Source organism: Phocoena sinus, chromosome 5, assembly GCF_008692025.1.
Source record: "Phocoena sinus isolate mPhoSin1 chromosome 5, mPhoSin1.pri, whole genome shotgun sequence".
NCBI lineage: Eukaryota > Metazoa > Chordata > Mammalia > Artiodactyla > Phocoenidae > Phocoena > Phocoena sinus.
Genome location: NC_045767.1, coordinates 63,621,695 through 63,636,072, shown reverse-complemented (window position 1 = coordinate 63,636,072; position 14,378 = coordinate 63,621,695). Strand labels below are relative to the sequence as shown.

General features: G+C 44.7%; 1 protein-coding gene across 1 annotated transcript in view; it reads left to right on the top strand.

The window, feature by feature from the left end:
* The first annotated feature begins 516 nt into the window (after positions 1-516).
* The window catches only part of RELL1 (RELT like 1), a 60,324-nt gene continuing 46,462 nt past the window's right edge, over positions 517-14,378 (top strand). Inside the window, exon 1 of the mRNA XM_032633057.1 lies at positions 517-718. Within this exon, the coding sequence (XP_032488948.1) occupies positions 631-718 (88 nt within the window). The 5' untranslated portion in view covers positions 517-630. The remainder of the gene's footprint in view (positions 719-14,378) is intronic.

The window sequence follows — 14,378 nt, the reverse complement described above, 5'->3', positions numbered from 1 at the left end:
CTCCCCGGACCAGTCACCTAGGGGAATGCCAGCTGAATAGATAACGCCAACAGAGGAAGAAGATCGTGCCCATTCCAGTGCTGGCCATGTCCACCCGTCCAGAGCTTCCTGACCTGCTCTTTTTCCTCTTCCCACACCCGCCTAGTCCCAGCGCCCTGGAGGTCAAGCCCCGGCGACCCTGCCCCGACCCCGGGCTCCCGCACTATGTGGGCGGCTGCTATACAGAGGGTCTGGGAAAGAGAACAAGCGAGCGGACAGGAGGGGCCTCGCCCAGTGGGCGGGGTACTGGGCGGGGCCATGGCCTAATCCGGGAGGCGGGAGCTGCGGACGGACTTGGAAAGGAAGGCGGGGCGAAGCGGAGAGGCTGGACCAGCCTCAGGTGGGCGGGTCCGGGGGCGGGGTCACTGGATGTGCCTCCTGCCAGTGCGGGCGGAGCCGGGGGCTAAACTGGGAGAGGCAGGGCCGAGAGGAGGTGGGTGGGGCCTGAGGGGAGGGTCCCTGGTGGGGCGGGGTGCACAGCGCGCGGGGGCTGAGCCCAGACAGTCTGTCAGCGCGCGGGCTCCAGAGCTGCTCTTCGTGCCGGAGCCCGGGACGGGGCGCCCCGGGGAAGGAGGGCGAAGGGCCGCGGCGATGGCTCTGCCGGGACTCCTGGAGTCCGCTGTCCTCGCCGCAGCTGTCTTCGTGGGAGGCGCCGTGAGTTCGCCGCTCGTGGCCCCGGGTGAGTGCCCTGTAGCAGCCGGGGCGCGCAGGAGGAGGCGAGGGATCGGGACTGTAGTCCCGCTGCTCCTCGAGCTGCCCTGGTCCTGGCACAGCCGTAGGATCCCGGCGCTGAACATCTGGCTGTCTGGGGGTGGCCCGGGCCGGGCGCGGCGCGTGGAGATGGCTCCCGTCCCTCCCAGCCTGCTCGGCTCCCGCCTTCCCTCCTCGGAGGACCTGTTACCCCCCGGCCCCACCTCTGAGCTGTCTGGCGTGTAGGGACCCGGCCGGCTCTTGCCTTCCTCGGGAGCCCTTCCGCCCGGGCCCAGCAACCTGGAGCCCTGCGGACCCCTTTCCTGCCCTTGTCCTCAAAGGCTCCGCGAACGGAAGATCGTGACACCGGGCACCGGGTGCGCTGTCGCCGCCTTCCCCCCCCCTCCTTTTTTTTTTTTTAAATCTTAAAACCTTGAGGAGTTACAATTTCTTTCCTTTCCAAGTTTTAATTTATTTTCGTGGTTGATGGATTCTGTAACAGGTTGGGGATTTCTGGTTTCCTCCCACATATCCTGCATAAGTCAGGCTTGGAAAAACGGAAGGCGCGTTTGTAAACTTACCTTTTTGTTTTTCTTCTTTGAGTTGATTCCTGTCACCACAAAAGGAACCTTCTGTGGTCAGAGCAGGAAGCCACCAGCAGAGATGATAAAATGCTGTCCCCAATGATGAACTTGGAGCAGTTTTTAATTGAAATCTAAGAGGAGGTGTAACTTTTACGGAAGTCCCTTCTCACACTCTTGTTTTTATAATTATAGACACAAGGGATTCCTTACCACCGAGCCCCCTCTTAACTGCTACCTTACAGCAGTAGTTAAAAAAAAAACAAAACGTATAGCTTCTTGTCCAGCTGGGGTTACTAGAGCCTGGAATCTTACGTCAGCAAGCTCTTCCAAGCTTGAGCAGCTCCTCTTCAGTCCAAATAATAAGCAATAACTGGAAGCCTTCCAAACATAACTATCTCCTCCATAAAAACACATATACTGCTCTTCACTCCTAAGAAGAATCCACTTGCTTACAGCTTTTAAACTGGCTTATCACTCTGGCCTTCACTTTTTCGTAGAAATCAGAATACGTTAGGAAGGGAACATATGTCTCCTGAGTCTTTATTAGCAGCTCTGTATTTCCTTCAGCCATCCACCCTGAGGAAATGGCCACTAGTGACATGTCTTATTGGATGGGAGATTTTGGTTTTCACCCTGCGTTTCATTGCTGAGACAGGTAGATGCATCATCAGGTTCCAATTGGACCCCAGGCTGTAGACAGTACTTAGAGGGCTAGAGTCAGTTGCTCCAGAATTTGAAGAGCTTGACCTGGGAGGGAAACTGTTAATAATTCAGCACATGATGCATGTCATCAGTCATAGCAGGAGAAATCATCTGTAGAGCGAGTTTGTGTTTTGATGGACCTTTGAGCAACACACAGCTTTCAGGACTGGAGTGTGATGACAAAACTCTTAATTACACAGTATAACACTTTAGAAGAATGAGGTATCTAAAAAGGAAAGGGTACAGAGTACAAATGTGCCAGTGTGACTTGAGACCTGTTTTGTGATGAAAAGATGCCCTGACCAGCCAACATCTGGTCCCCCGTGGAATCTAAGACGGTGTTAATGTTTGTAGGGAATGTTTTAGGGAAGTAGGGAGAAAGATGGGGAGTAATGTTGAGTGCCTGCTATGTGTCAGGCTTTGAGCTGGGCACTTTATATTCATTTTTATACTTATTTCTCAATTCTGTGAAGTTATTTCCAGTGAGGCACCTGAGGCCCAGAGAGATTAAACAGTTGGCCCAACATCACATAGCTAGTGTATCCGTCAGCATTCAGTCCAAGAAGCAGAATCACTAGGAGGGGAGTGTGTGTGTATGTGTGTCTGTGAGTATCTTTATCTTTGATAACCCAGCCTGCTTGATTCCAAAGTTCATTCTCTTTGCACTATACTGCACTGCTCCCCAGAGAGAAAATAGAAAAGAAATCACCTTCAGCTGTCTTGTTGAGATTCTAAGATAGGGAGTTTAGGACATCATAATATTGTAAACATGAGGTTATCAGAAGATGGGAAGTAGAGAAAAGAAGGACAGTTAAGTGCACAGTGGGTAGTGGCAAAGTCTCTGACTTCCTGCCTAGTAGAATAATCTCATTAAGCTTAAGAATCTCATTAAGCTTCTCATTAAGCAGCATTCGAAACTATATACCACCAGCACCAGAAGGGATGGTTTTCCACATCTTGGCTTATTTATGTCTTTTAACTTCTCTGGTTACTTAGGGCTTAGTTTCTCCGCAGACAGTGGGCATGGCCTTTGAGTAAAGAGTGGGCTGAAAAGGACCAGGGGCTGGTGAATGAGAGGTGCCCTCTCCTGGGGCTCCGTGGGCTTCCATCCAGCCTCCTGATTCCTCATTTAGATGCTAACGATAAGCTTTATTAAATTTTGGGTTCTCCTTTGGCCAGGTACCTGCCTAGCTGTATATTTACATTAATCTTAGTCAGTGGACAGAATGTTTTGAGAAGGCACTCCTTGGAGCTTGGGCTTCCCTGCCCAAATTTCATTTAAAGAGAAAATGCAAAAATCGAGTGGTGCCTGTCCTTCCCTATCTCCCCATCCCCACCCCATCCCCGCCCCCAAATAAATCAAACTATTTGGGAGTTTCAGTAGTCGCATTTGAATGAGAGAGACCAAAGCCCCAGGTGACAGAGAAAAAAGTTTTCATTGTTACTTTTTAAAAATTTGTCTCTGATGTTCAAGTTTAATTACACATTGGGACAAAAGAGTTGTTATTTGACACCGAAAAAAACATGATTTAAATTGTCATTGGTTAAAACTATTATGTTGAGTTGTTTCTGAGAATTTTAGGGCAGTTACTTCAGAAATTCTAAAGATTTGGTGGGCTGCTGAAAGCAGGGAAAACAGTGAGTCTGGCTAAAATTGGAATCTGCAGTTAGTACACTGTGGGCCCTTTTCAGAGGAAGGAATGCAGTGTTTATTATACCTGTTTTGTGGCAGGCTCTGGTCTAAGTACTCAGATCATTTAATTCTTACAACATCCTGTCAGCTGTATAGTTTTATTCCTCCATGTATAGATGAGGAATTTGAATTCTGAGAAGTTAACTTGAAAAAGTCACTTACCTGTGTAAGTTGGATTTTGACGTGGACTCACATATATTCAATTCTGAGGCCTATTATTGTTACCAAATCATTTTGTTTTTCTTTAGAGTGAGGAATTTCTTTTTACTGTAAGATATTTATAAAGAATCATTAATAGGGTAATGGCATGATAGAGTAGAAAGAGCACCAAGCTCTAAGTCAGAACCCTGGACGTGAAGTGCGCCTGCCGCTTTCTGGAGTGTGGCTCTCTCTGCCTCCATTTTCTTGCCTGGAAAATGGGTGTGTGCCAACCCCTATCTTTTTCTGCCTTACTGGCTGCTAGTGAGGAGCAAATGAGCTGGTGTCTCTGAAAGGTCTTGGCAAATGGCAGAGTGGTATATATCTTCTATCCTGTGTATCTTTTTTCCTGTGTTTCTTACCCAAAGTGCCCATTAGACTAGACTTATAATGTCAACCAAACAACTGTCTAATAAATGTAGACCACACATGTTTTCATTCTGGAAGTGGTGATGGTTTTACAGTCATAGGTTCATTGTAAGTATATAAAGTCTGGAGTGACACCTCAGATTCATGACTTTGCTGCCATTGACTGGGAGTTAAGTAGCCAAACCTTTTTTCCCCATTTCTCCTCAGCTAAAATACAGTGCTCCTGGTATTTCTGGATAATTCCCCAAAAGATCTAAAGTTTTGGGGGAAAGGGAGAGAATAACGCATGATCTCATTACTCCAAGACACTTGTCACTGTCAGCCTATTTCATTCTGGTCTTCTTTGTATGTATTTTCTACTTGGAGGGGATCATAATGCAAAGATACTTTTTTACCTGGCATTTTTTACCTAATGTTATACTTAAAGGTTTCTCCATTTCCCTACACACTCACAAAGTGGCTGCATAATATTCCATTACATGGTTCTCTGTCTTCTACCTCACTGTGCTTCCATTTTAGATTTTAGTTTTTGCTAATTTTTTTCCCGCTCTGCGGCATGTGGGATCTTCCCTGACCGGGGCACGAACCCGTGTCCCCTGCATCGGCAGGTGGACTCTCAACCACTGCGCCACCAGGGAAGCCCCGCTAATTATTTTTAAATGAATTTTAAAAGTCATTGTTTAGTGAACATCTATGCAAAACTTTGTCTGGATATCGATGACTTCCATAGAAAATGGGTTCCTGAAAAGGCAATGTTGGGGTCAAAGGTATTCATGTTTGAGGCCATTGATGCCACCAACCTTAGTGACCTGAAGGTTGTTCCAGTTTACATTCTCACAGCAGTGGTCAAAAGACTCACTTTTCATACCATTGGCATTTTCTCTGAAAAACATATTTGCTAAATTGTAAGGCAAAAATTTATACCTTGATTGTTTAAATGTGTATGTCTTTGATTACTAATAGGTTGACTATTTTCTTCTAGTATAATATTTGAGCCATTTGCACATGCCTGTAATCCTTTACGAACAATTCTGAAATCTGAAAAACTCCGAAAACCAGAAGATTTTTGAGGCTTTTTGCATACTTCCTTGGTGGGTGAAACCTAACCTGAACCAGTGTGAATATTGCTAAGTTTTGGCTGCAGTAATATTAATGAGTTTGATTTCTGAGTGTTACATAATGTGTGCTAAATGCATTGTTACCTTTCTAGAATTACAAAGTCTGAATTTCGAGGCACATCTGACCTCCAGGTTTTCAGATAAGGGATTATGGTCCTGCATTTCCTCTTTCGTGACTCATCTGCTCTTGTTTGCGGGCAGCCAAGTGTAAAACTGCTCAAAATAGTAAAATACCCTATGGAGAAAAAGAACTCCTCAAATGAGTGGCACTTCGTGAAAAGAAGCACTGCTTTGGTATTTTAGTGGGGAATCTAATAAAGCAAAGATACTTTGGCAAAGCTGAGGTTTCATCTGTTCTAGGTGGGTTTAGTGATGGGTGCCCATTATAATGGAAACTCTGCTTTCCTCTGCCAGTTATTGACACAGCTTTCTTTGTAAGGGAGAAAAGAAACGGAATCCGCCCAAGGGACTTTTTGGGGAGGGAAGGTTGGTAGAGGGTGGTGGATACCCCAGGCAAACCGAGTTCCCGTGCCCAGTCATCTCACCTTGAGGATCCTTGTGCCAAACTTTTGAACTCAGGGATTTTCTATCCCCCCTTTGCCGTGCCCCAAGTTTCCTGCCTTCTTGTCTTTGTTCATCTCAGGATCCCAAACAGCTTCCAGTTCTTCCCGACTCTCCCCTGCCCCCATTTTGTTTGCACACCCCTGGGTATAACTGCATTCCAACTACTAAGAAAGTGCCTATTGTACAGAGGGCAAAGAAATCTTTGAGCCACTTTCCTCATCTGTGTTGTGGAGAAAATATGGCAGAGTTGCCTCATTGGCATCGTTGTGACAATTACATGAGATAAAAATATAAGGGTGCCTTGCGCAGTGTTTGGCATGTAGTAAATGCTAAAAAAATATATTATTATTACTTTGTCCTTAACCAAATACTACCTGTCATAGCTCTCAGATGGGACAAAGTTGCTGGCCGCTCCAGAATTTTCCTTTCGGGCTCTCTGCCGTTGCCTGAGGTGTCCCCTGACTCATATGGCTCCCGAGCCCAGGCTGCTGAGGCTGCGGTGTCATGGGCACGAGGCTGAGGAAGCAAGTTGGGCAGCGCCAAGGTGCCAGGGGAGGAGTAGGGACCAGTGAGCCTGGCAGGGAGCTCTCTCGGGGTGCAGGGGATATGTGGGGCTGAGCCATTAGCTACCAAAATTAGGCAACAGATGAAAAAAGGAAAAAAAGAAAGAAACCGTTAATCTTTATAAGGGTAGGTAGAATGTGGCAGTTTCTTTGGGAAGAATTTTGAAAAATTCACCAACTGGTTTCTCTTTAGCCGGTGGATCTGTAGCTACAGTCACAAAGTTTTGACAGTTTTCCCCTAGGATTGGTGTAATCATCCCGTTGACATCCTGTTTGATTATCCAGCGTTGAACTGGTCATTGTTCATCTTCTCATTGTTCACCGGTGAATGTTATGTTGAAGTAGAATATAATTAGAAATATATATAATATATAATATATGTATGTATAATATATGTGTAATAAGACATATATCTAGTCTCTGTCCTCAGTTCATGATGCAAAATTCCTCAGACCCTTGGGATTTCCTAAATGATAGGAGTGTCTTTTCTTTGTGAGGAGCCCCCTTTGAGCGAATGCTAATGAGGGGACTTAGGGTGGTACCCCTGATACCCTCAGGATGGGGCTGGTCACCTGAAGGAGGGTGGGAGTAGAGGGTTGAAATTTACAGCCTCACCCAGCCACCTCTTCCCAGAGGGAAGGGGAGGAGGCAGGAGGAGGGCCACAGATTAAGTGCTTTAAAAATTTGAATAACAAGACTTGATGAGTTTCTGGGTTGGTGACCATAAAGAGATGTGTGGAGAGTAGCGCACCCAGAGGGCACGGAAACTCCACCCCTTTCCCCATCCCTTGCCCTGTGCACCTCTCCCCTCTGTTCCCGAGTTGTGTCCTTTTATAATCAACTGATGATCTAGTAAGCAGAATGTTTCCCTGAGTTCTGTGAGCTACTCTAGCAAATTAATTGAACTCAAGGAGGGGGTCATTGGAACCTTCAATCTATAGCCAGTTGATCAGAAGTACAGGTGACAACCTGGACTTAGCATTGGAGTCTGACGGATGGGGGGCTGGGGAGTGCGGTGGGGAGTCTTTGGGTCTGAGCCCTTAACTTGTGGGATCGGATGCTCTTTCCAGGTAGTGTAGGAAATTGAGTTAGCTGCTTGGTGGTGCGGGGGAAACACATGCTGGAATGAGGAGGTAGAACCCTGTAGCATTAAGGCTGACGATCTCCTCAAAGCTTATTTAGCAGACCGATACTGAGTCAGACTAGCCAGGTCTTAAGGGGGTTCTTTACTCTGTCTAGGATGCTTCCCACTGTGTGAAAGCTGTCTCTCCACCTCAGTGGACCCCGCTTTGCTGCTTCTGGCAAGGTCTATACTTGCACTTGGTCCTCACGCTCCGGGGCCTGGTTTCTCAGCTCTCTGGATCTGGGGTGAGCAGGCCCTGAGGAGAATGACTTTGGCTAACTGACTCCTGTGAGTAATTGTGTTGTTCTTAGTCACGTAATGTTAGCGTCAGAGGGGACTCAGCGTTCCTCTTATAATTCAGCCCTCCCTTTGCAGATGGGGAAGCTTCAGGTTCAGGAGCCGGCGGGAATCAGGAAGGGCCATAGCCCATAGTCGAGGAGCAGAACGTTAGATTTGGTGAGGGAGGGCCTGTGTGTGTGTCTTGGTCACTGTCCAAGGCCCAGATCCAAGCACAGGACCCGGAACAGAGCAGATGCTTAAAAACATTTGAATGAAGGAAGGAAGGAAGGAAAGAAGCCAGGGGTGGAATCCAGGTGTTTTGACTCAGCCCAAGGCGTTTTCTTTATACTAAAGTGAAGACTTACGCTTTCCAAAATCATCCCTAAGTCTTAGCTGTAAGTCTCCTCCCCCCCTCCCCTCCCGAAATGGAAAGAGGCTGCTTTGTCTGTCATCCTCTATATTGCTCCGAAAGCCTGAGGCAGAGACTCTGGTCAAGGAGAAAAAAAGAATGACAGTAAAAAAGTAAGCAAGTACTGCCTTATCAGGTGAATATGCTGGAACATCAACACATTTGAAAGTGTTAGTGAAAATTTTCAGTGCAAAGGTTTTCAAAACTCAAATCCATTCGAGAAGTTCTTTTCAATGACAAACTGAATTCAGTTGTGTTGCTACACCAGTACTTTAAATGCATCTATTAGTTTTATGTATATATATATCATATTCCCAATTTTATAATACTTTATACCTTCGTTTCACAGGTTAATTCTTTAAATTATTTACTCATTCAGCAAATATTAGCCAAGTGCTTTACTGGGGTGCAAGACACTAGGATGAAGTGATGCGAACAGAATAGACACAGTCCGTGCCTTTACGGAGCCAGCGCAGGTTATCAGGGAGGATGATTAAACAAGCAATAATGATAAAATGTCATTACTACCTCGATAAGGAAAGTATGGCACAGGGTCAGAGTACCTGACCTGGGGCTGGGGGTGGGACGAGAGTTGAATACAGGTTGAGCAAGACTTTCTGAAGGAAATGAAGTTTGAATTTATAGTTGTAAAAGTGTCGGAATTAGTCAGGTGAAGGGGACACGTGGTCGTGGAACAGAGGAGGTGAGACCGAGCAAAGCCATAGCATTGGTCCCTAAACTTGAGCGTGCATCAGAATTAACTAGAATGCTGGTCAAAACACAGATAGATCGCTCTCCCCCTCCTCCAGTGTCTGTAGGTCTGGGAAGGAACTGGAGAATTTGCATTTCTAACTGCTTCCCAAATGATGCTGTCTAAGCATCTTAACCTGGAAATCCATCCCCTCTTCATGGGCTAGTCGTCCTGTTTTCCTGCCCATCCTTGAAGCTGAGATATAGGATAACACTTCCAGGAAACCCTTCCTAGGCATTCTCAGTGATTTTATCTCCTGTGAATGTACATCTCGAGTCCATGAATACATGTTGAATCTATTGTATGTTATTTAACACAGAATCATAGGCAGTTGTTTCCACTGTGTTTTGTGTTAACTAGACAGCAGCACATAAGACACACTCAAATATTTGATTACTTGATCAGGTTTATTTCTTGCAACCTCTGTGAGGAGCAGGTTGCTCTATTCTGTTTTGTAGAGATGAGGAAACAGATGTACAGAGGGATAACCAAGATGAAGAGAAGTGAAATGTCTCATTCAAGTCCTAGATGAGGGGAAGCCAAAGCTGTATATATGTTCATTGTTCTCAAATTTCTTTGTTGTTATGTGAAATTGCATGTACTCCATGCTCAGCGCTACTGGTGGAAGGGTGGCCTTATATTTATTTACTATTATTATTTTTTTACTTTTCCATTGTAGGTCCATCTACTGAAAGAGAAAACTAAGGCAGTTTATTATTTGAATGTAGATTTTGTTCTTAGTGGAAAATGAGTGATTATCCAAGGAATTCTTCAGGAATTGTCTATTTACTTTTAGAGTAAATATTTGAAGGGACTAATTCAATTTACATGTCATTAGATTTTGAAATGATTTTTATAAAGTTTTGGTATGAAGGAGATATTTTAAAAAATCTATTTCAGTTTCCTGAAAAGACACAGATTAAACAATTATGCCATTACCCTTCTTAAGTGGCCAGCTAAGTTTAGCTGAGTAGTCGGAGATTTATAAAGAACCTGTACATAAAATGTCACGTGATAGGTAAGGGTCACAAACAAACAACAAATTCTTTTCAATATCAGTAACATGCCAATCCTTCCTCCCCCATGTACATACAAACATAATGCGGTTCTCTGAGATTCCTGTAACGGGTAGAAGTTGGAAGAATTCACTGGGTTTTCTGTCTGACAATATAACTCGGGAACACTAATTTTCAAATATTCCAATGGCTCTCCATAGCTGGAAGTCTCCAACACAATCATGTGAATTATTCACATTATAAGAGACGGCAGCCCGGAATTTCCTGGCATTGGTGAAGTGGCAGATGGCTAATGAACAGGCATTCCTTCATTTTTCTTTGCATGTTTGTGCTATATAGTTGTATGGCCTGAATGCTTCTGAGGCTTCCTCAATTCTTTCCAACCTCCTCCTCCACTATTAAAGCAAAACACAAAACAACCACCCACAGGGAAAAAAAAAGAGGCATGGGCTATCGCTTAAAGCCAGATGATAGGGCCAAGGAAGCTGGGTTTTGAAGGTAAAACTCATTTCCCATGCATGATTGCCAAGTCAGTGTCTTAATAGTCTTTGCAGGTAAAACATGTAGATATTCCATACAAACAGCATGCAATTCATTTTAAAATGAGGGCCTTCTTTGAGGTACTGTTAGGTGTTGTGTAGGTATATAAAATGAACAACAAACGTGGTTTCCGTTCTCTACTAACTTGTGATTGAGAAGGGAGAGGAGCTAAGCTATGAATACAAATTGTTATAGAATAAGGGAGGATGTATTTGGTATCATCAGAGACCTACAGACGGAGTGCCACGTGGGATCACAGAGGAGAGAGACTTTCCTTCTTTCTGACAGAAGCGATGGAAAAGCCTTGAGAGCCTAAAACTTGGCATTTTAAGCAGACCTTAAAGGGGAGTGTGGGGATGGCAGCCCAGCAAAAGGAACAGTTTGTGCAGAGGTGTGGAGATAGGTCAGGAGAGGTCAGTGCAGACCCCGTGAGACTGCAGAGGGCGGGTTGAGGCTAGGCTCTGGGGCTCCTGAAACTAGGTGCTTGACTGTGTAGGGAGTTGGGGGCTAAGGATGGGGTGCAGTGGAGGATAGGGGACCAGAAGGGCCCTCAGGCATTGCAGCGTGATGGAAGAGCTCCAGATGCTGAGCTGAGTAAGACCTGAGTACCAGACATGGCCCCAGTACTTTCAACAAGGCCATTGAGATTGCTGTGCTGTTTCCTCATCTGGAGAAAAGGGGGAGGGTTGGGGGTGGGCAGGGAGAGGGGGAGGGAAGGAGAGGGAGAGAGAATGAATATACCTGTTCTTTATACATCTCAAAGTCGTTTGGAGGATCAAACGAATAATGTAGTCCTTTGTAAGTAATACAAATATGACCTATATAGTGTATAGGTTTAATATAATGCATATGATATATAGATAGAAACAAGTTTTCAAAGTTTGCTGGGAAATTAGAATCATGAAGTAAGTGCAGTGAATCGTCTTGGTGGTGTGAAGGCCAGAAAGTGCTCATGAATGGTAAAGGCTAGAGTAAGTCCTCTGAAATTGTATAAATCATCTTGCCTCTTGAATTCTTCATTGCTTAACATTTATTTTTAGAGGACTGTTGTGCATGTCCAGCTTTTGCGCTAGCTATTGTTGGTCAAGTTCTCATTGTTTTCTTCTCTCTCCGGGCAAGCCCAGGTCAGGAGGGCAGTGCTGGCCATCAGTGTTTAGGGTCGTGTCTTTAAATAAAACATGCAGATCAACACTGCGTTGATTTATAAAACCCTGCTTGGCTAGGGGCTCTATCTCTCTGTCACTTCTGGCAAGTCCGTTTTTTTAGTCCCTTGATTTCTTACAACGTGACCGAATAGATTTGGGGGAGGAAAAATAACTCACTTGAAAGTAATTTAGTGTACATTAGGTGCCTTCATATTATGGACATAGTGCTCACAGAGACAGAGGACTTGGTGTGTCTTAGTGCCTGGGAGCCGGTGGGATAGGAAGCGGGGAGTCTTCAAGGACGGAAGGAGAATTCTTTTGCTTGAACCATATGATAAAGTAGTTGATCTTTTCCATGTCATTCAGTGATGCACCTTGATATATAAATAAGACTCTTGACTTTGAGTCAATGTGGTATAATAAAGGCTATATATATGTGTCTGTGTGTATATATATGTGTGTGTGTGAATATATATGTGTGTGTGTGTGTATATATATATATTTGGTTTTTGTCCCATGTTCCTAGCACAAAACTCATAAACCCTTGGAATTTTCTGAGTGATAGGAGTGTCTTTTGTTATTCTTAATGAGGCCTTTAGACTATACCTGAGTTCACCCTAATGAATGACTCTTGGTGGGCACTTAGATAGCTTCAGGATGAGGGCAGGTTGTCAGAGGAAGCAACTTCATGATTATAGTGGGTTGGAACTTTTAGCTGTATCCCCTGAACTCAGGGAGGGGTGGGGTTTTGACGATTGTGTTAATCACCAACGGCCAGTGACTTAATTAATCATGCCTATGTAGTGAAATTTCTTAAAACTTCGATACAAACTCTGAAACAAGGAGGCTAAAGGAGCTGCTGGGTTGGTGAACCCATGGATGTGCTGGGAGGGTGGTGGGTCTGGAGAGAGCATGGAAGCTCTGCGCTACCTCCCCTCCCCACCCCCAATTCTTTGCCCTACGCATCTCTTCCATTTGGCTGTTCCTGAGTTGTATCCTTTATAATAAAATGATAATAAGTATAGCGCTTTCCTGAGTTCTCTGAGCCATCATGGCAAAGTGTCGAACCTGAGGGAGATGATGGGAAGCCCTGACTTTGTAGTGGGTTAGCCTGGCTAAGTGGTTAGATGCCATTTGCAGCCTGTGTCTAACGTGGGGTTTGCACTAACTCCAGGCAATTGGTGTCAGAAATGAATTGCATTGCAGGACACCCAGTTGGTGATGGAGAATTAGTTGTTGGAAAATGAAGCAGTCAAGTCTTTCTTATTGTGAAATATCAATGCATAATATTAAAACATTGTGGCTGTAATATTCTCTGAAATTATGGTAGTTTACTATTTAAAGACTGAAAAATCCTTTAAGAAAAAATTATAGTGGGAAAGAAAAAAAGTTATCAGGCCAGTGCCTTATTATTTATGTATTTACATTGTGTTTTATAGTGTAATAAAGTAGAAGTTACACCACTCTGTGGTTTCCATTGACCCGTCTCTCCTAAGGTGTAGACCAAAGATTTCATAGCCTTTTCTCTGCCTTCAGTCAGTGGAAATATCTAGTACGTAAGTATTATGGATTGCAGTTATAGGTAGTCTCCCACTAAAGGATTTTCAGTGCTTTGGTCTACCTCCACAGCATTAATATTACTATTAGGATAAACCACAGGAAATTACCAATGTTCTATTGTTTTTGACCTACAGTGACAACAGTTTCATATGGTTCAAACTTAATAGGAATTAAGTTCTTATTGACTTTCTATCTGCAGTTTAGAAAAAAAAACAACTGTCGTGACTGCCATCAAGACATTTAAGGGACTTCCCTGGTGGTCCAGTGGCTAAGACTCCGTGCTCCCAACGCAGGCAGCCCGAGGTTCGATCCCTGGTCAGGGAACTAGATCTCACATGCTACAACTAAGAGTTAGCATGCCAGCAACTAAGATATCCTGCATTCCATAAGGAAGATCCTGCACACGGGGACGAAGATCCCATGTGCCGCAACTAGGACCCGGCGCAGCCAAATAAATAAATATTAAAAAAAAAAAAGGCATTTGAGAAAATACTCAAAGGCAAAAAAGAAAAAAAATATATACTCTCAAGTTCCACCAACAAAAGATACAAAATACTAAAAGGAAAATAAAAATAACTTGTAATCCCACTACTCAGAGATAACAGGCAATAGAGCATAGAGTATGGGGCTCTGGAGCCAGGCTGCCTGGATTAAAATTTCACCTCTGCTATTTGCTAGCTGTGTGACCTGGTATAAGTTACTTGACCTCTCTGTGCCGTAGTTTTGTGTAAACATTTTGGTACTTTTTCTTTCAAAAAACTGAGATGGGACTTCCCTGGTGGCACAGTGGTTAAGAATCTGCCTGCTAATGCAGGGGACGCGGGTTCGAGCTCTGGTCTGGGAAGATCCCACATGCCGCAGAGCAACTAAGCCCATGCGCCACAACTTCTGAGCCTGCACTTTAGAGCCCATGAGCCACAACTACTGAGCCCGCGAGCCACAACTACTGAAGCCCTCGCACCTACAGCTGCAAGCAAGAGAAGCCACTGCAATGAGAAGCCCAAGCACCGCAACGAAGAGGAGGCCCCGCTCGCC